The sequence below is a fragment of the Lytechinus pictus genome, chromosome 1 (assembly GCF_037042905.1).
Source record: "Lytechinus pictus isolate F3 Inbred chromosome 1, Lp3.0, whole genome shotgun sequence".
Taxonomy (NCBI): domain Eukaryota; kingdom Metazoa; phylum Echinodermata; class Echinoidea; order Temnopleuroida; family Toxopneustidae; genus Lytechinus; species Lytechinus pictus.
The window spans coordinates 10,962,696-10,987,529 of NC_087245.1; the positions used below are offsets into that span (position 1 = coordinate 10,962,696).

The 24,834-nt window shown below is 35.2% G+C and overlaps 1 protein-coding gene across 1 annotated transcript; it reads left to right on the forward strand.

Moving 5' to 3' along the window:
- The first annotated feature begins 540 nt into the window (after positions 1–540).
- On the forward strand, positions 541–24,415 carry LOC129257293 (mRNA-capping enzyme-like). Its single transcript, XM_054895584.2, has 16 exons — positions 541–665; positions 5,608–5,708; positions 7,285–7,498; positions 8,032–8,196; positions 8,767–8,906; positions 9,592–9,680; positions 10,355–10,449; positions 11,434–11,535; positions 12,866–12,992; positions 13,854–13,925; positions 15,236–15,400; positions 16,753–16,824; positions 17,353–17,453; positions 18,252–18,318; positions 18,886–19,012; positions 20,058–24,415. Exons 2-16 carry the CDS (start codon positions 5,654–5,656, stop codon positions 20,300–20,302), a joined length of 1,836 nt encoding a protein of 611 aa, XP_054751559.2. The 5' UTR covers positions 541–665; positions 5,608–5,653; the 3' UTR covers positions 20,303–24,415.
- The last annotated feature ends 419 nt before the right edge of the window (positions 24,416–24,834 follow it).

Consider the following 24,834-nt stretch of genomic DNA (forward strand, 5'->3'; position numbering starts at 1 on the left):
TGGATGAAGTCATAATTCATGCAGCTGCATTTTGTAGCTTCTTCAGTTTCCCAATGTGAGAATCTGGTAAGTTGGAAAAGAAGCTCATAACCCAAATCGAGCCGGGAAAAATAAGTAAATGTACTCAAGTTTCTCTGTGAGGTATTTTCTTATGTTTATGTTTCGCAATTGATAAAGACCTGCAATTGCTTCTAATCTATTTGGATATGGACATGTAAACCATCTTTTGATATGCTGATTATGCATGTTTCGTGAAATTAAACACATTTCAAAATATATCAACTTAATTATAAAGATCTCATGAAATTCTGTTTCATTCTATTTATACTCAAATCAGCTGCTATACGCTGTATGCCGTTTAAAATTTTTATCTTAAAATTACCCATTGATATTTTATAAACGGGGACTGAGGGGGCAGAAAGTTTTCTAAAATAGTACAAATAAGTTCTGCCCCCATATTTTGGACCCCCCCCCCCCCCGCTTGTTGTCCTGCGCTGCATATATGCATGCACGGTTATTATTAAATTGCGTTTCGCCGATACCGTAAAAATAATCATTAGTATTTTAGTAAGACTAAGACTCTAAGAGTAAGAGTAAGAGAAGCGAATTTGCGTCGATCATGATCTTGTGACAAAACGCGGTCTAATAATACTTTTCTGGTACCGGTATGTATTGAAAAAGATTATTGATATGCTTCTTATATATCCTAAATGATATTGTAGGATCCTGTTTATTGTTTTTTATTCATTTAGAGATAAGTGGATTTGTCGTTAGTGCTTGAATCGCAATCAATGCCATAGCCACAGGCGGACACTAATGCATGCGATTCTTATGCACGTTTATCCAATGGGGATATCACGAATCCTTGTTGTAATATATCGAATTGCACAGGAGCCAAGTCGACGCATGGACTGGTAGAGTAAATTAGTTTTAACAGTAACACTTTCCCAATTGGCCAAGCCCAATTTTTGATTTGGAGACCTCAAGACTTTTATATCATAATCATGTACAGTGAGTGAGTTAGTTATTTAGAACTTGACTAGACTTAGAGTACAGCTGGCAGCCGTCTGTTTCGAGGAGTTTTTTAACATTTTTTTTTTTTTTAAATTTCTCCTCGTACACAGACGGCTCGCTATCGTGCAGCCACCATTAGGGGACTTGCAATGCAAAATCCCCCCGTCGGGGCTCTTCAATTTTTGTCTTTAATGAATAAAAATTTTGAAAATTAACGCGACCAAATTAAAATACAAATTAATATTCCATCTTGGCATTAATTGCCAAAAAACAGAGAAAAATCAAGTTAAAAGGAACAAAAACAGTGACTTACCTCGGCTGTCACGCAAATTCACTTCCCCGTTTTATCCGATCTTAAGTACATAAACATATGGCCATTGAGTCCCCTGTACAGATCGCGCTAGAACTTCGGTCTCTGTATTTGGTGAGTGAAGCCAACGGAGTTCAGCTGAACAACCAACATAACAGAGACCGAAGCTTTTGGTCTAGACTAGACTGAGAGTCGACTCTAGAGTAGGTATGTGACAAAAAAATAAAAATCATGGAATTAGTGATTTGAATTACATTGTAACCTAGTCCACGCACAAGAGAGACTGCACGAAGCCGTAAAAACACTAAAAACAACTGTAAAAAATGCCAATTTCTTTGTTTCTTGAACCTTCCTGTAATCCCGTATCCAAAATTCATGCTAAGACATCGAATGCTAGACAAATTCTGAAAGTGATTGTGAGTTTGTGATGCAAGAAATGTGAATGTTTCTTCCTCCTACGCCGGGGAAGACACGGATCATTATTTGATAAGATGTACTAGTGGTACCGTATCGTAGTTTGCAATGTACAAGAACGGCAGTGCTGTGTGTGTGTACACTGTGACTGTGAGGTGAGTGAGTGACTGAGTGTGTAAGTGGCCAATATTGTCGGGACCTTTCTTTCTTGCTATCATTTGTAGATGCATTGATCAAGAAAAGCAGATTTCCGCATACCGGTAATCTCTTTGGATACTTTGAAAGCTTTAACTTAGTTTTTATTTCTTCGTACCTCAAATATAATGTGAGAAGGATTTTTTTTTTTAGTCTAAAGTTGGGGGTGCGGTTAATCCACGGGTGCGGTTTATAGTCCGTTATTACGGTAACCTGCCCAAGTAAGAAATTGAGATTCAAATGTTAAATTTATTCTTCCTTTTTTGTTTTTTGGACTTGTTAATATAAAATTTCTTTTAATTTTACAAAATGAAATTGAAATTTGTATCAACATTTTTTTTTTGGTGTGATATAAAGATAGTACAAGGGGTACCTCGAGCGAAGTTCGTGCAGGCTCCACTCCACTTCACTACCGCTACACTACGCTCCACCTACCCGAACTTCGTGACCGTGAACTCGTTCAGATACTCCGAGAGGCAAGGGTGGGATAAAAAAGTTATTTAATGTAAAAATTATAGAACAAAAATATAACGAAAAAGAAAAATAGCTTAATTTCTTACCCTACACCCTTATTTCACTCCGTGTCCATCCTCCGGTTATCCTCAAAATTGGTGATTTTGGGCCAGTATCTAATTCCTCACACGTATTATTCACGGCCGATTTCAAACATCGCATGTGATTGGTCGCAGGTCAAGCAGCATGAATATTTATATTATATTGGATGGCTCAGAAAATACCAGAAATATTCTAAGAGTTTGGGAAAATATTCCACGAATCAGTGGAGTATTTTGCCAAACTCTTAGAATATTTCTGGTATTTTCTGAGCCATCCAATATAAATATTCATGCTGTTTGACCTGCGACCAATCCAGGGATGCCACTTTTTCGTCTTTATACGGAATTCCGGCTTTTTCCCTGCTATCTGTCTTATTTCTGTGTTTCTGACTTTTCTTGTTTTCTGTGTATTAAAAAACGGAAAGTCCCCCTTTTTCTCCCTCTCTCTCATGCATGTCGATCGACCGCGTGAGAGATATTTGCTATTATTATAAACGCGCGCACTACCCACTACGTTCATTGAGCTATCCTTTTATCGAGGCTTTCCGATTAGAATAAATCCTGGCCAATCAATGCGAGCGACAAGTTCCGAACGCATGCACATAGACAAGCGCAAAGCAGCGGCACGAATCGCGGTATAATAGCGACTGGTAAATACGTCTGTAAAGATGATGACGTCATCCAAGATGGCAACTTACGATGACCAATTAAGGAATCGTGGATGACTAAGTTTTTATCATCATTTGAAAGGAATTAGCGGTAACTGCGGTCTAAGGTACGATGTTTCTGAATTTTATATATTTTCTCGTAAGTTTGGATGTAATCATTTTTTTATAATGTGACATTTTATGTACCAAAAACGTTCCGAAAATCGGGTTTCCGCCGAATGTTATATCTAACGTTACTGCTGCATGCTGATACGTAACCCAGGGAGCTCCGGCCCGGAAAGCGGGCCGGAGCTCCCTGGGTTAGCTGATACATTGTCTTTATGTACGGGCCAACAACTCTTCAGTCTATGTATTGGTGAGTGGAGCCAACGCGGTTCAGCTGAACAACCAAACTACAGAGACTGAAGCTTTTGGTCTAGCGTTCTATGAGAAACACACAACAACTAACTACTGTCAGTTTTTCAAACCTAATTGACTTCAAAGTCATCGATCACAACAAGATACAAGAAGCCACTTGGTCCTCCCCCCCCTCCCCTAAATTTGAGGTGGGGGCGGACCCCCCCCCTATTTATTTATTTATTTTTTTTGCTTGTCCAATTTTTTACCTGTGTCCATCCCCAAATTTAAGGTGGACCCCCTAAATTTTTTTCTTTCTTGGACACTGTCCCGGCCCGCGATAAGTTTCAGTATTTTTGGAGGACACCTAGTGGCATCCCTGGACCAATCGCATGCGATGTTTTGAAATCGGCCGTGAATAATATGTGTGAGGAATTAGATACTGGCCCAAAATCACCAATTTTGAGGATAACCAGAGGATGGACATGGAGTGAAATAAGGGTGTAGAGTAAGAAATTAAGCTATTTTTCTTTCTCGTGATATTTTTTTTCTATAATTTTTACAATAAATAACTTTTTTATCCCACCTTTTCTCTTGGAGTATCCGAAGGAGTTCACGGTCTCGAAGTTCGGGTAGGTGGAGCGTAGTGTAGCGGTAGTAGTAGTGAAGTGGAGTGGAGCCTGCACGAATTTCGCTCGAGGTATACAAGGGGTAGACTGATAAATCCGTTCTTTTTTAGAAGTTTGTTAACATTTTAAAATTTTGTTTTCAGTCCTCATCCTACACAGTAACCCAGGTAGCTCCGGCCCACTTAGAGGGCCGGGTGCCCAGGACTCGTTCGTGTAATACAAGGCGGACATATGCTCTCCAAAATGGGGAAGAATGGGGTCGAAATAGCACTCAAAATAAAAGGGGAAAATATAAATTATGCACTTACCTTGATTATATGGATGAAGGTCTATCGTAAGACACAGAATCCTGACGTCGAGGCACAAACTGGACCCTTAAAAAAGGAAAATTTCTGTCTCGCTCGTTCTCCTGTCAAAATTGAAAACAAAATGACCTTCATCCATATAAATTGAGGTAAGTACATACTTTTATTTTGAGTGCTATTTCGACCCCATTCTACCCCATTTTGGAGAGCATATGTCCGTCTTGTATTACACGGACGAGTGAAAGTGCCCATATACAGTACATGTATGGCCAACATGCATAGTTTTAAACTTGGATGGTAAATTATTGTGTGGTCAAATGCTTTTTGACATAGATCTAGACTTTAGATTGGAGCTTTCCATCTACCGTTACTGGCATGTGCAACTCTTGTGGACAGGTGTTACATGGGGTGGATATTGTGTTTCCATGCTATAGTATTCAAATACGATGTTCATCGCTAGCTGTTCATTTAATAATAACCTTTGCATAATCCTTGTTCACGTTCCCTTGAATAAACAAATTTGAATGTGCATTAAGACTTTAAAAGTCTTAAAGGGATGGTCCGGGCTGAAAGTATGTATAGTTTAATAAATAGAGTAGAATTCACTGAGCAAAATGCCAAAAATTTCATCACAATCGGATAACAAACAACAAAGTTATTGAATTTTAAAGTTAAGCAATATTTTGTGAAAACAGTTGTCATGAATATTCATTAGGTGGGCTGATGATGTCACATCCCCACTTGTTCTTTTGTATTTTATTATATGAAATTAGGTTTATTTAAATTTTTTTCCTCCAAGAACTAGAAAAATTGGATTGACAACTGCATTAGATATTTATTGCTGCAACTCATTTCATTATAAGGGAGACATATTATTCACACAAGTATAAATAATGAAAAAAATATGATTTTATGTAATAACATAAGAAAACAGAAAGTGGGGATGTGACATCGTCAGCCCACCTAATGAATATTCATGACAACTGTTTTCACAAAATATTGCTAAACTTTCAACTTCAATAACTTTATTATTTGTTATCCGATTTTGATGAAATTTTCAGCATTTTGCTCAGTGAATTCAACTCTATGTATTAAGATATAAATATTTTCAGCCCGGACCATCCCTTTAATAACTTGGAAATAATACATGCGAACCTTATCTTTTTTTTTATTCGTTACAAGAATTTTGTGACAACTTGTGTGAAAGACTGGCAAGAGTGACTTCAGAATGGCTGTACCAGAGCGTTGGTTGAACTGTCCTCGCAAGGGAACCTTGATTGCAGGTAATCTACAAATGTACACGTCATCACCATGCTCCAAAATCTAAGATCACTTGTTGGTAAAGGGTCTTAATTTTGTTTTTTTAGTTTGTAGGCAAATTGAGAAGTCATTGGGTAAAGCAGGCCTATCTTGAAAAAGGGAGGAAGTGGAGTCATCCACCCACCTTATGTTTGTTACAAGAATCAGTTATATTTTTTGTGCCAATGTTATTTCCTTTAGGCCTATCTTAAATATCATGCAATGAGAAATCAATCATTCATTGCATGGATCGATTTGTAACCATGCCTGAAGGGTGTTACACATGTACATGTAAGTGGCACTGGCATGTCTAGGAAGCAATAGGCTAACTAGGTAAACAAACAAGATTGGAAGGGGGTGGTAGCAATCATGAGATTTGTTAAGAAGAGTCTAGGACCTAGGTTGATGAGAACGGCAACTATCCAAAGTAGATGACAATCCATGTTTTGTCAAATTGATGCTGTCCAAAATTTAATTGGCTTTAATAGCCCTGAGGGCTTGCATGATGAACGGATTATATTATTCAAATACTAGTAAATGAGCCTTGCATATTTTTTCCATTTCCCTCTGATCTTTCACGTGAGATAAAAAGTCATTCCTGTTAATTCAGATCTGTCTTCACTGCATAGCAAAGAAGAAGTTTACCCTACATCAGTGAGAGTGACCGAATAGCTGCAGCTACATCAAAATCTCAAGTTCTTAAGTTCTTGCAGAGCTGTCAACTATTAAAGAAAAGTCATAATTATTAGGATTTTCATGTCAAATTATGCCAATATACTTTTGACCCTAATTATTACTCGTTTTAGGGCAAATAATATGTTAACATTTAATACTATAAGGTAATATATAGGGCAGTGGTGAACTCGTCTGAAGGTGGCCAATAATTCTCATTATTTGCATGATCGAGTATCTTTGTTTACATTCCTCAGAATGCTATCATCACATGTTTAAATACTGACTCAATCTTGTGGGTTTTTTCACTTGGATTTATCATAGATTTACGCAAAAAAGAGAATACCAGAGATGATTCTGAATCTTGAATCTTAGCCTAAAAAGAAAGAGGATTCATTTCTTAAAGAATATGTTCCTTATATTACCTCTTCAAAAAGTTAATACCGCGTAGCACATATGAAATTATGACTTTTGAGCTTCTGGATTACTACTTTTTACTTTTAAAGGTTGGCAGCTCTGTTCTTGAAATATAAAAAAAAAATTGAAATTTAAGTGGTTTTTGCAAAGCTTTGAATGATGCACATGTAGATGAAGCCGCCATGAGTTGGACTTGACCATGTAGAGTCATTTGGGCATAAAAATTCTGATGTGGAACCAAGTATGCCACCGAAAATAGGTGTTACAGACTCAGTCCGTGGACAAACTTACTCGTGGATGGATTTTCTTTGAATTTGGTAGTTTAAGAATAAGACCCAACTCAAATATAACTCTTGAAATTTTTTTATGGTACAATGAAACATGAAAGGAGATGCAGTCCTATAAATGAACAATGGCAATGGAGAATATATTAAGATACTACCTAATATATTCTTTTTTTTTTTCAAACAGGAAAGTTTCTTCCCTTCAAGACTCCACTTGGTCCAACATACAATGACAACATCCCAGAAGAGAACCGCTTTGATGTGTCAATGCTGTTTGCCTACATGACATCTAGGCAGGTCAAACTTGGACTAGTCATTGATCTGACCAATACACATCGATTCTATGACAAGGAAGAAATTGAAGGGAATGAAGCAAGACACTTCAAGCTGCAGTGCAAGGGGTCAGTCTATTATATGTATTTACCTCACATTTCATTTAATTTTTTTGGCAACTTTTGTCACATTTGTGATTTATTAGTTATTCATTTCTTGATTTAATAGTTGTGTTAATTATATATTTTGGGAGTGGGATAGAAGAATAGTTATGATATACATGTTAGATTGTAATTTGAATTGAGGAACCATGACCCCCATAAATCCATGTGTGCCCATGGTTTAAAACATAAATATTATGTACAAAGATTCAATCCATCATTCTGAAGAATAAATGTTATATCAGCACAGATGAACAGATTGCCTAGACTTTTGGCCTGTTGTATTAAAAGTGTAATTGATGATCTCCCCCAAATTAAAATACAGTTCTCATTGTAGGCTAATGATTGGCTAATACAGACATGTGTTTTCTATTTAAATGCATTTTTTTGTGTAACTGGTCCTATGCCAATGGTTAAAACTCATCATTTGTGACTATAGGTAGGTCTGTTCCATAACCCAAGATCTAGGTTTTAAAAAATTTACTCTTTTTCCCCCACAGGCGTGGTGAATGCCCATCCCGAGAACAGACATCTCTTTTCATCCAGATCTGTGGTACATTCGTAGGCAAGAATCCTGATCAGATCATAGGTGTTCATTGTACTCATGGATTTAACAGGACTGGTTTCCTTATTTGTGCCTACCTGGTAGAAAACTTGGACTGGAGGTAGGTTCAGCCAGTGAAACTTACACACACCTCATTTTCCTTTTTTCTGAATTTTTTTATTGTTAGATTTGTTTTTTTCAGGGATGCCTCATCAGTTATATTAACTGTATCTCTGGGATGGAATAGATGAATTTGAATGAGGTTGATGATGATGATCATGTCTTTATCTGGGGTTTGTGTACAGGGAGGAGTGTGAAAACAGGCATAGGCAGATGCTCAAGTTCATTTAGTGGGTGTTCCAAGGGGATTTAAGGATCAAAATGTATACAACTGTGTATATGAAGGGAGGATGAAGCCATGAATGTTGGATTTCCTCTTGCCATGATCTATCACAAAGGTATCATAGTCACCTTTGGAGCCTATTATTAACACTTTTGTCCAACAAGTTGTCAGATCTAACAACTTTCCTAACTTATGATTTGCGTAGTGTGTCTGATTGTTGCTATGGTCACTTTGATCACTTTCAGTACCATTAAAAGTGGCAACACATAATATTGGTGTGCCCAAATATAATTTTTCGTTAAAAGATAATTCATGGAAACGGTCATTAACTTTTTTTTTGCTTATCAGTGTGGATGCAGCAGTAAGTTTGTTTGCTCAGGGCAGGCCTCCAGGAATTTACAAAGGAGACTATATCCAAGAACTTTTTCATCGCTATGGTGATGTGTCAGAAGCCCCTCCCCCTCCTGACCTACCCGACTGGTGTGTTGGTGAGTTCAACATTATCACAGTTTACTGGTGGGCATTTTTAATATAGCATTTAGGATTCAGGTAATAGTATAACAAAATAAATTATCATAGGAAATGAAATGAAGTGAAATGGAGAAAAATGGGTTCAGACATAAAAAATTGCCCTTATCTGTACTGTGCCCCCACATCCATTTGATTGATGAAGGCAATTCAAGAGTATTTAGCAGGATAGCAACAGTTCATTTTGATTTTAAATTTGAAACAATATTGAGCTAGTGATGATGTACATGTACATAACTGAATTGCTATTGACATCTTCACTGTTCCAGAGAACTTATCTCGTTTACATATTCAGTTGAAGTGTGAGTGGGTGTGTGTGCATGTGTGGTTATTTCACAGAAGTGTGCCAGTGTAATATGATTATCAATAACTGATGAAACTAAATTTCCAAAATACAAAACTGCGTCAGTTTATGACTCATCTTGTATTGCTGTATTACAGGTGTATGCTACAATGGTGCATGCCACAACTGCTGTTGATAGTTTTATTCAATGTTATCTGAATTACAGAAAATGCTGGTAAAACCCAAAATGTGTTACATTGGCTATTCAGAAAAAAAATAGTCTCCTATTTGTTGATACAATCGCTGAACAAAAAAGTGTAAACATTCACCCAATATTCACTAATTTTTTTTTTACATTGTAGGAGCTGATGACAGGGATGATGATGAAATAGAAGGTTCTTCAAAGAAACAGGGAGGAGGAGGCAAAAGTAAAAGCCAACATGATAAACAGGTTAGTTACAAAAACAATAGCTTTTCCCCCTTGAGGAGTCTAAAATTACGTGTCATTTGATAATTTTCACAATAGCATATCAAAATTATCTTGACTTATTATGTTCGAAGTGCCATGGAGCCTAAACCCTAATAAGACTGGGGTGGGCTGATTCAAGCCCCCCCCTCAACATTTTTCGCAATAAATCTGTAATGCAATTTGTCAAATTCTCGGGTTGTTCCAAATTTTGAAACTGTTACACACTGTTTGGCCCAATTTTAGGACACAATTGAGCTTTAAGGTATAAATTTATTATGTCATGTGTGTAATATCCATGTTTTATGATCAAATAAAATAGGAAATTTTCACAATTATCTGTTTTCAACACAAACCACTTCCCATGAAACTGGCGGCATCATAGGTCACCACCAAAGGCTACAGTGCTCCTGTGTATTCCTTTAGAAATTGGAAGATGCATGAATTAATCCATTAGGAGTTCATTGTCAATCCATTCTTGAAAACATGCAAATATCCATATTCTTCTCTTGTTACACTACCTTGTATTGTCACTTAAATATTTATAAAGCATGCTTTAGGTCTGTGACTCACCAAGCAGTAAAACTAAATTGTTTTAGAAACAGAAAATAATGAAATGTTTTGAGTTTGATTCTTTTATTTTGTCTTTAAAAAATTAGTTCATGGAAGGTGTCGAGGGAGTTCGAGTTGTCACAGATTTCCAGAAAGCCAACCATCTGAGAAGAAAAGTGGAAAAAATGGTTGGATGGAGAAGGTGAGATTCCTGATGCTCCTTTTCAGTTACATGTGATTAAAAATCCATATTTGGGATGAGATTATACACATTTCTACATACATTGCTATGAAAGAAGGTATTCCTGTAATTAATGATAATAAATGATAATGGTGGCTTCTTATATAGCACATAGGTCCACCTTTCGGTGCTCATGTCGCCACAAGCAATAATAGAAAACAAAAAAGAATAGAATTTTGAATTCTCCTGAATAATAATAACAGTTAATAACATTATTAACTGTTAATGGGAGAACAAATAAGTTTTCAGTTGGGACTTGAATTTTTCTGTTGATGAAATTTGGCGTAAAAGCCGCGTAATGCAATTGATTCTATAGCTTTGGTCCTATTACAGAGAATGCATGGTCCCTCCATTTGTGTTTGTGAAAAGCTATTGTTTAGCCACTTGGAGTATGCATTTTTTTTTTCAAGATTTGATTGAAAAAATTGGCTTATTATGTCTACACTGTTTGACACCAAATGTGCATGCTGGTCAGCTCTGATGGCATATGGCTGTGCAGAGCTTGGCTATGATGATACACCATCTCATATCCGTCAGTGATGGATAGCCAAAATGAAATGATCTCAAGCGCTCATTATAAGTTCATTCCCTCTAATTATTATCACAATTTCAATCTACATGTAGTGATCATGAATTCATGAATAATATCAGAGCTTTTATTATGATCATCCTGAAATATTTGTGTGATTATTTCAAAGTATGTTGCAGAGCTGTGTAGGTGGCACCTCTAACGTACAGCACAGTATTATATGTCTTTGCATTTACATTGATGGGAGAAAATGGGAAGTTGTAAAATGGAAATTTACTGATCTAAGTGACTAGCACATGTTGCAGGCTAATCAGACACATGCCTTCAATATTCTTTTTGCTGCCTGCGGGTGACATGAGCATTGATTATTTATGTCATACTTTTACATAAGCCTAAAATGATATTTGGTTTCACAGACAGGAGTTCCCAGGTAGTCAGCCTGTTTCTATGGATAGAAACAATGTCAATTTCCTCAAGAAGAATTACTATTGGGTCAGCTGGAAAGCAGATGGAATCAGGTAGATAAATTCCTTTGTTCTCACCAGTGCACACCTGTTTTGTTTTCATTTTGCACCACTATGTATTTTGCTCTTACTCCTGCAGCCAAGTGAGTTGGGGGTGGGGGCGGGGTGTCAACATAGCTGGATAGGGATTCAGTTTTCATGCTCATGGATATCAAGATTGATAATAAACAAATGGGCCATCTTGCATGTTCTATCTGGTGGTGTGGTCAGGTAGAAACTAACAGCCCTCTCAGTGAGTCTCTTAGTCCAGATTAGTTTCCACTGCTAAAATCAACCAACACAGAAGGGTTCAAAATTGACTTGGGGGAATTTGAGGATGTTTTAGAAATATTCTCATTTATGTAAAAATTGTTATCAAAGACATACTATATGAAACCATAATTTCTTTTGCATGATGTGAATGTATATTTTGAGTTGCTGTACAAAAATTAGTGCAGTTTTATTCATATGTATGCATTATCATTGTACCATTCGTTTTTTGTCTCGCCTGAACGAAGTTCGGCAGAGACCTACAGTAGTAATCACTTTTCCTCTTGGTGCGTTGGTCTGTTAGAAAATGTTAAAGGTTTTGTTCTACTTACTCTCATTTCTTTATTTTTGCATTAATTTTGTATATACTTGGTACATAAGATCCTTGGGTAATACCACATGTGACCTTATGAGAATGATGGAGTCAAAGGTCATTTTGGGGTCAAAAGGTCAAATGATATGAGGTCTTGTCCATCCTTCATTGAAGTTTTGTGTAATTTGCTCTCATTTCTTTATTTCTGAATCAATTTTGACCACACTTGGTTCAAATGATCATTGGGTGATGCCACATGTGTGTTGTTGAGGATGATGAGGTCAAAGATTATCTAAATGTCAAAAGGTCAAGTTTTGTTAAAATTGCTCTCCTTTCTTTTTTTCCCTACATCAGTTATGTTCACATTTAATACAAATGATCATTGGTTAATACCGCATATGTGTTAATTATGAGGTCATGTCCATCATTTTTTCAAGTTTTTGTTCAACTTGCTCTTATTTCTTTATGTATGCATCAATTGTGTTTAGACTCGCTACAAATGATCTGTGGGTAATAGATACCACACGTGTGTTCTTCAGGATGATAAGGTCAAAGGTCATCAAGGGGTCAAAAGATCATATTGCATATTTTGTTAATTGCGAAATCAGGTGAGACTCGTTCATGAACCACCTTGTGCTCAATTATTAACAGTTACCTCCATTTTGATAGATATTTTGACCTTTATTTTAGTTTGAAATTAGTTAGAAATGTATGGTATCTTCAATAACTTTGTAATTTGAATTACTTTTGAAAATTTGTTAGGTACATGATGTTAATAGATGGTCCAGGAGAAGTGTATCTGTTTGATAGAGACCATGTTGTCTTTTCTGCTCCTCAACTTTCATTCCCGAATCGCAAGGGGCCACATCGGGATACTCTTGTCGATGGAGTGAGTATGGATTGTGACACATGATTCTTCATTGTTGGAAGAAGGGGGTGGATGTTAACTATGAGTATCAATTCAGCAAGTGGATTATATTGTTATGAATATTTTATTTGATCTGATGTGATTTCATTCTGGGATCATTGTTCCCTTTCAAGCGTTCAAAGAAAATGAATGTCCCTACCACAATCCATCATTAATTGTTTTTATTGTACTATTTTTATCTTTGCTCTCTCACAATATTCTCATGTATAACCTGTTTTTTGATAATTAATTTATAATTTGATATCTTCTCTTTGTTCTGCCATAAAAGATGGTTGGCATTATTTGATACATGCCTTTCCATAGCAGGCGCAAACAATGTTTATATTTCGATACAGTCGATCATAATGTGACTTAACATTTTACAATTTTTTAAAAGACTTCATAGTTCAAATTCATAATCAAAATTGAATTATAATAATAATATGCAACATTTATATAATGCATATTACAAATGTTTTTAAGTGCTGCACACTATTACCCCAGCTTTAGCACAGCTACCCTGATCGGGCGCTCAAACATTCAAAGAATTCGTTCTTACCGGGTGCCCATTTACTACACCTGGGTGAAGAGTGGCAAGTTTAGATAAATGCCTTGCCAAAGGACGCGAGTGCTGTGGTGGAATTTGAACCCCGGACCTTTGTGGTTCATAGTCCGAAGACTTACCCAGTGAGCCACAACACCTTTAATTAACTTGACATGAGGTCCATAGAGTTACACTTGTTACTTATGGTGTTGACCAGAAACTGCTTTCAGTTCTTTCTCTGCCTTCCTGTGTGGTTTCTTCTTCAAATTCACCCAACTTGTATTTCTTTTTGCTTACAGGAAATGATTATTGATACAGTGGATGGTAAATCACATGCAAGGTATCTGATCTATGACATCATCAAGTATTGGGTAACTTAACATTGATTATAAGCTACTCTAAATGTTTGTCATTTAGTTCCACACATGTGATGAGATATCCCCCCCCCCCTCTCTCAGCAGACCAATAGTAGTAACAAAACTGCATCAGAATATATCCTGTTCCATTGTTAATCAGCTCATCTTGTTGTTAATAGTTCATTCTAGTTAGAAGTGTGAAAATGTGACAATATATTAGCACACTCTGGTAATCTTTGAATTAAAGGGGAATCCAGCCTTGGCCATAAAGTGTTGTGTTGGGAAGGATAAAAAATAATTAAAAGAATGGTGAAAGTTTGAAAGAAATCGGACAAGAAATAAGAAAGTTATAGCTGCTTTAAAATTGAGATCACTATTAGTATGTAGATTTCAAATTGGCAACTGGGTAAGCAAATTATGACAAGGGGCAAGGACAACTTTCCCATAGGCCATGTACATTATTATCAGGGATTTGTGGTTTTCTCCTAAGTACCCATTCCCCTGGGGCAGTAATCTAAATATAACCCAGGTAATATATTGTTTAATGTCCTCATGAAAGAAAAATATAATTTGAAATAAACATTTTGGGAAAAATGACATTTTAGCCATAATGTGTAGCGGAGTACATGGAAGAGTAGTCCTTGCCTTACATCACTGTGACATCACATATGCGGCCAATTTGAAGTCTCCATGAGTATAGTGATTACCAATATTTACAACTTTTAAAAATTCATAACTTTCTTGTTGTTTGTCCGATATTGTTCAAACTTTCACCTATCAACTTGTCTGATTTTTCTTTTCCTTATAAAAACAAGTTTTTATTTGGGTTGGATTCCCCTTTAATACCAAGCTCTATCTGTTTTATATGTTTTCCCTCAGTGAAAGGGTAATTGTTGTTTACATCCTGTTATTGATTTTCTTTCCTCCTCTGTTGAAAGGCGAGAGAACCTAAACTTCTTAATGTTGAGCAATGACAATCAACTACCTGATTACTTTGTTTTATGTCACTTTAAAGGTGGTCAGCATTGCACATTGAAGTGTTTTTTATATAAAATTTTAATAAATTCTTGCTTGTGAGTTGTGATGTTACTAAATGATAAATAATAAATTAAAAATATAATTTTAAAGAGAAAAATCTCCTTCGAACTCACATACATTTATAAATTTCAATGTGAAAGAATATCATCTATCATAATTAGATCACCAAAGGAGAGAAAGGAACAGGACAGATAGAGAAAGAGAAGAGAAGAAGAAAAGAAAGTAGATGAGGAAAACAATGTCATCATCAGTATGAATGAATTGCTTTCAATATCTTTATCAAACAGAGCAAACCAGTCGGTGAATGTGACTTTGGTTGGAGAAGAAGATGTATTCATGATGAGATAATTGCACCTAGGGAGCTTGAGCTACAGCGTGGTGGCATTGATAGAATGAAAGAACCATTTGGTATCAGAGAGAAACCATTCTGGGATATCACTTCTTCAAAGAAGGTACATAAAAGACTGAAAATGATAACTGTAAAATGTTCCAATATGTCATTAATGTATTTATATTAAAATATGGAACCTTGTGAGTTTTCTCCTTCATTTTACCAAATCAGTGAATGATAAATATTAAGCAAATATTTAGAAATGTTGGCATGGTTGGCTGGAGTGCCTCCCACACAAAAGGGTAGGTCATGGCTTCATATTCCCAGCCAATTCATACCAAAAGACCTTGTAAAGTGGCCTTCTGTATTCCAATTAATTCATATTGTACAACGCCTACTTAGCTTGTTGTACGCGAGCAAATGGGTGGCTGAATGTCAAACATTCGTAACGTAGCACACAAGACGTACCATCCAAAATGTACCGTTGTACGGCTTTAGGAGGTGACGTCACAATACGATTTAATTTATTGCGCTCAGTACAAATGAAGGTGCAATACGCGTATAAGCCTGCTGGACAAATGCGCAATGCTGCCCAAGGTCATGTGTGCTTGTGGGATTTTGCTTTTCACTTTTTTTTGCTCCCTTTTCATAGATTACTGCAGGGAAAAACTTGTTTTTTAAATATATTTTCACTAAATTCTGAGGCGTTGTACAACACAAATAGCGAATATTCTTATTCTTGCAATGGTGCGAGATTTCGCATTCGGTGAAAGAAAGAGATGCTCTATTCATCTTGGCTAACGCCTCGTTAAATAGAGCATCTTTCTTTCACCTCATGCGAAATCTCGCACCATCGCACTCATGCCTATTCGCTATTTGTATACTGTGCAGGGCATGCTAAAATAGTAGCCAATGAAAACTGAATTAATATTTATTTTTTAAATCATCATGCAGCAGGTAATATGAATTTATTTGGAAGTGAGTACACTAAGCTGGACAATGGAGGGCAAACCACATGAGTATCATACTCTGTAAAAGGGAACATAATCAGTGGGACTAAACTTATATTAATGTTTTTTATTTAAATATGTATATTAATTTGACGTATTAAACTTGATAGAAAATAGTATTGAAAACAAGAATACAGTTGAATCACATGACCTTTTGCCTCCAATACTGTGATCGATGTGCGTTTCCTATTCTCAAACTTGGAATTGACTGCTTTGATAAAAACCCCTTTGAATCCAATTCCGGTGAAGAGAGACCAGTGAAAGTTTCATAGGAACTGCAAAATAGTTTAAGCTTCCCAAATATGTAAACTTTATTTCATATAAGACTTGAATTTTTAAATTGTGTTCTATGAGAGGGACATTTCATTCAGGACACGCTGTACATGAACAACCCTTTCCAATAATTTACAGGATGTTTCTTTCACCTCATTGATGCTCATTTATTTGTTTTCTTTTAATATAGATACTTGATGGAAGTTTCAGCCAGGAACTGATGCATGAAACAGATGGACTTATTTTTCAGCCACACAAAGATGTAAGTCCCATTCTAATGTCATCAAAACTTCTCATAAAATTGTGAAATATTGGAAATATTAATTCCAGATGGACATTACTCTCCTTGAACCAGGCCTTGGCAGTTTATATGACAATGGCTTGCATATTGTATTAAACTGGAGAAGCAACATCAAGTGTAATTTTTAAAAGATTTCAAACTTTAAGTTTAGAGAAATATTCTCACTGTAGATATATTTGCTATCTTGAACATGTTTTGGTTCATACCCCTGGCGTTTGACTTGGCACCTTTCTTGCTCTGATTTATAAACACTTGTCTCATATGTTAAATTGGTTATACTCCTTGGAGGGATTTATCGGTCTTCTCCAGCAATAATAAATTATACTTTGGTAAGATGCAGGTTTCTTCTAGTTGGAATAAGAAGTTTTGCAGGAAATTTGCTGATATGGTGTTGGGTATGATACATTAAGACTGTGTTCAAACTTGATTTCTTCTCTGTTTACATTTTAGCTATTTTTTTTAAACTAACTTTTTTTTATTTGAACTTAGCCATACATACCTGGAAGATGTGACCTAATACTAAAATGGAAGCCTCCAAGTATGAATTCAGTTGACTTCAGGTTGAAGGTCACCACCGTCAGACGAGAAGGGTAAGTAACAAAACGTTATTGAAGACACATGTGTTTTTGGAATTGTTTAACCCTTATTAAACCGGGGGGATGTCAATTTGACCCCCCTCAACATATTTCGTCACTACCTTGTAGCGCAAATTTTTTTTTTTTGACCGTGCCGCTTGCTGACTTTTTATTTTCAAGTCTTTCGCAGTATATCCTGGTCTGTAATAGCCCAGTTAAAATAAGGTTATGTAGATCATCATTTTTAGTGTCTGCACTATACAAATTTATCATATTATTGTTATAATTATTAGTATTATAACAGTACTACGGTTTAAGTTGTATAGAAATTTCAAATTTAAGCAGTATTAGACATTACTTTTGGAGCCATAACATACTTTCAAGGGACTTTGACTTTTAGTAAGATGAGATGTGTTCATCTTTCAGTATATGTATGTACACTCATATTCTTGCCATTCTGTTAGTATTTAATGAAGAGGCCCAATGCAAATAATTGCTCTTCAAATATTCTAATACAAGAAACACCTAGAAAGTTTTGGCTGGACTATTATGCCAGAATACAATGAGTGCTATAATTGGTTCGGCTAGCAAAAGGGCTCATTGCACCGAATTGTTGATTTGGTTCATTACTTCAACACGCTGCTGGCTTAGTGTAAACACTTCCTTCACGATATCTAAATCAACGATTCCTTTTCACTGTTCAATATATACTATATATATGAACATGTGTACTTGGGACACCTTGTTTGGTGTATGCAATAATGATCAAATATGATCATCTGTGAATAATTGACCCTGTATGTTTTTGTTAAGGTGTATTCCGGAGACACTTGGGCTACTCTTTGTCGGAGGTCAACAGCAACCCTTTGGACAAATGAAGGTCAGTTATACTATACCTCCATTATTTCTTTTCATTTTATCATTTCTAAATGTATGCGAATCAAGTTAACTTTGATCATGGTGTGTTTACTTACAGTAGTCAGATTAAACTAAGCAATCTTTTCTATTAAATCCGAACCAATTGTAGTGAGTTTTCATATTGAGAAAAAATACTTTAATATCAAAGTCCACTTTTAGTGGTCATAAGTAATCATAGATCCAGATTTAGTAAGCCAGCCCCCAAAATAATGAAATGATGATTAAAACTAGCTGAAAGCCAATTATGCTGAATAATCATCACTGTATTGACAGAATGTGCTCATTACTCTATCAGAATCATTTGACACATAATTCATGTTATACATACATTAGATTCTCATAAGATTTATCAAAAATTTTCTGTAGGATACTTGATTGTTGCTGGATAAATTGTTTTTTATGGAATGACTTCGAGTTGACATCTGTAAACTTGAACCAAGATTTTATGTTGACACACTGCCCTATCCAAAACCAGTTCATTTCCTCATTTCAAATGCTGATATACTAAACCTTGTTTCCTTGAACTCAGATCAACAAGGAGCTGAAGCAGTATGACAATAAGATTATCGAGTGTGCCTATGATACTAAGAAAGGATGGGTTTTTATGAAGGAAAGAACGGATAAGAGCTTCCCGAATGGCTACAAGACAGCAGTTGGTAGGTTACACAATTTTGTATAATCTTTGGCCTGGTTTACTGGTGTAATTTCCTTTGCTAATTATGTTAAGTTTTATCCCAATATCTGTATTACTTTTTAAAAAGATTTGTAATTAAAACTTTTAAAGAATAATTAGTGTAGAGTAATTTTAATTGGTCACAATAACTTTTAAAAGTAGACTGCAACAATATCCAAATATCTGTATTACTTTTTAAAAAGATTTGTAATTAAAACTTTTAAAGAATAATTAGTGTAGAGTAATTTTAATTGGTCACAATAACTTTTAAAAGTAGACTGCAACAATATCCAAATATCTGTATTACTTTTTAAAAAGATTTGTAATTAAAACTTTTAAAGAATAATTAGTGTAGAGTAATTTTAATTGGTCACAATAACTTTTAAAAGTAGACTGCAACATTTGGTACTGATGTATTAATGTACAATGTACAGGGGTGGGATGGAATTGAAGTATTGATTTTTATTGTTGCATAATAGGTCTTAGTATCAATAGCTAGATTAGTGACAATCAGAAACGCTAGTTCATGAGAACAATGCATTTCCTGTTTCATGTATTCACATTCTCCATCTCTGACCTAGACTGTCAGTAAATTTTTATAATGTTTTTTATTACAATACTTGTGTCTAAAATGTGATTGTATTATAAAAGACACTGTACCTAATTCCAAAGCCAAGAAATCCCTATTCAACTCTGCTGTCACAGATATTTGCCCTCACTTGTGAATACGCACAAAATAAGATCACCCATGCTGCAGAAAGAAAAGTTTTTCACACCACCTTAAAATAATCCAGTAGCATTGGACTGCACAATTCATTACACAAAAAGCTTAAATATAATTTATTTGGTATTGAAGTTTGTTTAATCTATTTGGGAATGAACTGCGAAAAGCAGCTAGAAAAGTTTGTCAGAACAATTAGCTTGTGATTAGGTCAGTCTTCAAGAGAAATTAATACATTTGTAGGAAGACATGCTGCTGTAGAATTCAGTTCTTTATTTATTGTTTATCTGCTTTTATAAATTCACAGCTGTGTGTCAGAGCATTCAAAATCCAGTTACCAAGGAATTCCTGATGAACTTTATAGAGAAGGAAGCCATCAAACCTTCCAGTAACAAACGTCCTGCGGACAACAGTGCCAGCAGTAGCAGTCCTGGGCCCCCTGCCAAGCAGCAAAGGACAGACAGCCAACCACCTTCCTCCCGAGCCAGTGGACCAGGCAGGCCATCTAGTTCTCTCATGCCTCCTCCTGCTTCAGTTCCATTGCATCACTGAAATAGAGATCTTGTTTGTGTTTTTAGTAAATGGACTCATTTTGATAATTAGAAGTCAGTATTTTATTCCCCTGCTTCACTATAGGTGATTATTGGAGGCATTGTTTCTGGGTCATCTGATATTATGCAATCTGTTTGTCTTCAATTTAGTCAATCGTTTCACAGATGTATCCATATAGTAGGAATGATGAGCTGATCCATTTTGGGTCACAAGTTTAATCTTGATGTAGGAGCCTTCTTGAAAATGGCTTGTTTTGTTTGGAAGGATCAACATGACTCCGATCATGTATGCGAAGGGGATTAACTTTGATTTTACCAGATTGTGAGGTCACAAGTTTTAAAGGAATTACAGAGGCAAAAGAAAATAAGTAAAATCACAGAATATCTGAAGAATCATTTGAGAGATCAAAAATTTGACATCCAATATATTAATTTAGTAATGCAGATACACTTACACAAGTCAACCTTATGTAAGTTGTACCGTTATTTCACCCAAGTCGAAGAAATTTTGAGACCAGCTAATGCAAAGCATGTGTTATGTACCTTTTCTAAGTTGGATTTCTCCTCAGTCAAACAGATTTCTGTTGGTCCCTTAGGTCATTAGAGCAATGCTTCTAGAGATCAATGTTATACAACAAAATTGTTTGTCCCCTAACTGGAAGACCATTTGAAGGATTACCTTGAATGTACCGAGCACCAGAATTCACCAGCACCTAGAGCTAAAGCAGAGGTACCAATAATTTTGCTTTGTTGTCTCTTCAAAAAGTGCTATATAAATCCATTAGTTGTTTAATATTATTTTCATTACTATCTGATGGAAAAAAAAAACTTTGCTCAGGTTAGCATTGTATCGACAAAAAAATTCATTTTGAGTTACACGGTCATAGAGTTCTATCATAAAAAATGGCTTATTCTTACAGTAACTTTAACAGATCCAAGCATATCAAATTTGAAATGAATTTGTGTATGTAAATGAGAATACTAATCTAATATTACTAACATTATAAAATTTTGTCAATTCATGTAATAAATATCTGGGGTGGTATACTGAGGTCATTTTATCTTTAAAATAATTTAATTTAACTCTTAAGATGAAATTGGTATTCTGAGGTGACATTTTATCTCTCAGATAAAATGTAAAATTTTATCTTGCGTATAAATTTTATCTTGCGTATCTATGATGATACACAACAGAGCAGTGGCTGCGTAGACATACCCATCGCGTATCTGGCCATTGCGACACGGGTGATGTGCTTGCGCCAAAGTTACTTTGAAGAAAAAATAAAATAAACTTAAAAGAGGGAAGGGCTATTTTATCTCCGCGACGTTGATTTCGTCAATATTTCTAGATGAATTAACTCCAAATGTTGACATGAAAATGAAGAAAAATTATATATTTATTGAGAACAACACCTTAATGTTATTCCTGTACAAACAGGAAGTATTTCATAAGACTTTTCTTGGCTAATATTGTCTTTGAAATGATGCTTGATAACATGCGATATAGACTTAGAAAAAAAGACGAGAGTTGTCATTTTTGTTAAAACAAAATCTCTGTAAAGACGCGCAAGCGTATTTGAAGTCAATAAATTGACGCAATCTCACTCCTTCGCCACACCTAGCAGAATGGATTTCCATTGGTTGAGTGATATGAGAGAGCTATAAAGGAGCGTTTCTAATTGGATATTGATAAAAAAATAGGTGCGTCTAACAGAGATAAAATGAAGATAAAATCTTTCTCAGAATACCAATTCGGAGAGATTTTAAGGGTATTTCATCTCACTGATTTTAACAGAGATAACATGTTTTATTTTATCTGAGATAAAATGGATCTCAGAATACCACCCCAGATGTAGGATTAGTGCATAGGGTCAAGTCTCTAATGCCTTGATGTGGGAAACCTTGTTGATCAGACTGGATTCGGATGTTTTATCAATTCAGGCCATCTGATAAAACAACAAAATTAATTGTCAGCAGAACATTGGTGTTGATAGATTTACATGCAACAGAGACTAAAGCATTTTATCTCTTTTTAATTCCAGAGTTGTCACAATATTGAAATGGAAATATAAACCTTGAAGGGGATCTCCTGGCTGAAGATAATATGATTTGAACAGAAAAAGTAAAAATCAGACAAACAAAACACTGAAAGCTTCATCAAACTTAGACAAGGAATAACAAGAGTTATGATTTGAAAGTTTTGCATTGCGGTAAAACAGTTCTATGCATGTCTTTGTGAATATGCAATGAGCAAGCTGATGAATTAATTCTTTTGTTTTATATAAAATTAAATTTATTCAAATTTTGTCCTCCATGAATTAAAAAAAAATGGATGGACTGCTGACTTAATGTGTAAGATAATAATTTTGGCAACTTTTTTCTTTGCAAGGGATTATGCACATGTATGAAAACACAAAATAATTATGTCATGTAATAACATGAGAAAGAGGAAAGTGGGGACATGACATCACTGGCCCACCTTATGAATATTAATGACGGCATGCATATAACTATTTTCACAAAATATTACTGAACATTGAAATTAAATATCTCTGTTATTTTTATCAGGTTTTGATGAAATTTTCAGCATTCTGTTTGGATATTACTGTATTTATTCCCTCTGTAAGGGGAGAAGGGGCCTGTTTGCCAGTTTGTAGATACTTATTAACCATGAAATGTCAGTAATTGTTTATTATACATCCCTTGAACACATATTTGTTATGGTTATGCTGCGCACTGTCTTACAATACATTCTCTGATAGAAGGTTGAAGTGCAGGCATTTCATGAAATACTAGTATCTCCATTTTGCTGGTCATTTCAAATAGAGAAAGTAGGATGTAATTTTACAAATAATCAAAAGATATAGGATAATGCAGTCGCTTCATAATTTGAGTTTAGACTACTGTACTTTGTGTTTATTGGATTCAGTTACAAGTCCATTTTCACCCCCCCCCCCAAAAAAAAAAGAAGACAATTGTAAGGAAATAAAAGACGAAATAAATGATTTACAATTTACCTTGCTTTAATATCAACACAAGCTAAAGAAATTCTACCAAAATAATTTATCTGGGGATATCATACATTCATTGACTAACTTCTGATGAATGAGATTGATCAGTAAAAGCATATGGCTTACATGTGTGAGCATGCATTGTAAGCAAAATTGTTAACATTTCAAGTCACAAAATTAACTTTATGTGTCCAAGTAGTTATAAGTTATAACCTTTTTTGTTTTCTTACACAATCATGACTTAATACCTTAGATTTTTACAACATATGGTGACTGTATATTAAATTCAATCCAGCATTTATTTCCAATGCATGAAAAATACAAGTTGATATCATGATCATGTACAAACAAAGAGACAATAAAAATTAAAACATATCATTGAAACATAAATAAATACAGACAAAAGTGATAATCAAAGTATTATTGCCAAATCATTGAAACAATATAATTGATGCATTTTTAAAATGTTAATTTAACCATTTTGTCAATAAATTTATAGACATTACATTTCTTTGCAAATTCATAAGGGAGAAATCAAATTGTGCTTTGTAATGAACCATATCAAGTTCCAGAAGGTGTAATAGTGTCAATAATAGATGATTTACGGTAATGACCTCATTCACCAAATTTGTCAAATACTGTACCACAAATGCTCAAAATTAACTTTGAATTTAAAACAACAATTTGGAATCAAATATGTGCTCACTCATGCCACAGTCAATACATCTAGCTTATTTCATTAAGAAGTCCGTCAGTGAGTGTAGGAATATTTCTCTATCGATATACATACTCGTCCCCTCTCTTCTTTCTCTACTATATTTTAGCTTTTCTCACTAGCTTTAGTAACATTTTATAATAATGATGTGTATGCAATGCGATATGGAGAGGGAAACCTTTGCTCAGAAAATGTATTGTGGAATATTGGCATCTAATAATCATCAATTGCAACTTGATAGTGTATATATGTATAGAAATGTAAATATATTGATTTGTTTTATCTATAGTATCTATAGATGAGTAGCATATTTATGAAAATGGATTGAGGCAGTACAACGTTTCTTTCAGACCAATAAACATGCTGTGATTATAGTGATCTCATTGAATCTTGATGTATGGCTCATGATGTATGTTTTCAAACTACATGGCCCGAATTCACAAATTTGTTTTTTAAAACCATCGGTTGAACCCATGGGTTCGGCAGATTTCCTGTATAAATTGTGCTTATTTACTGCCTATATTAAAAAATGTTTTTGTCAGTGTGCCAAATTGACGACTGTTACACTGGTTATCCACCATGGGTGTCGATTTGTGTTGTGAATCTAATATTCAAGGGGGATGATCTATTGTTTCATCCTCCCACTTGAAAAGAATGACGTTACGGATCGACACCAGTGTTATCCACGCTTATTTTTTAATTAATGAGTCCACTCTTCAAACGGGACTCATGAAGAAATTAGCGTAACTTAACCATGGATACAGGTGCCAATTTGGCGCACTGTGACAAAAGCATGCATCGGCATTG

What these genes read in the sequence shown, in the direction of transcription:
- LOC129257293 (XM_054895584.2), top strand. Translation starts at nt 5,654, where the DNA reads ATGGCTGTACCAGAGCGTTGGTTGAACTGTCCTCGCAAGGGAACCTTG. An exon ending in CAAGGGAACCTTGATTGCAG is followed by an intron (nt 5,709 to 7,284) that starts GTAATCTACAAA and finishes TTTTTCAAACAG; the next exon opens with GAAAGTTTCTTCCCTTCAAG. An exon ending in AAAGCCAACATGATAAACAG is followed by an intron (nt 9,681 to 10,354) that starts GTTAGTTACAAA and finishes TTAAAAAATTAG; the next exon opens with TTCATGGAAGGTGTCGAGGG.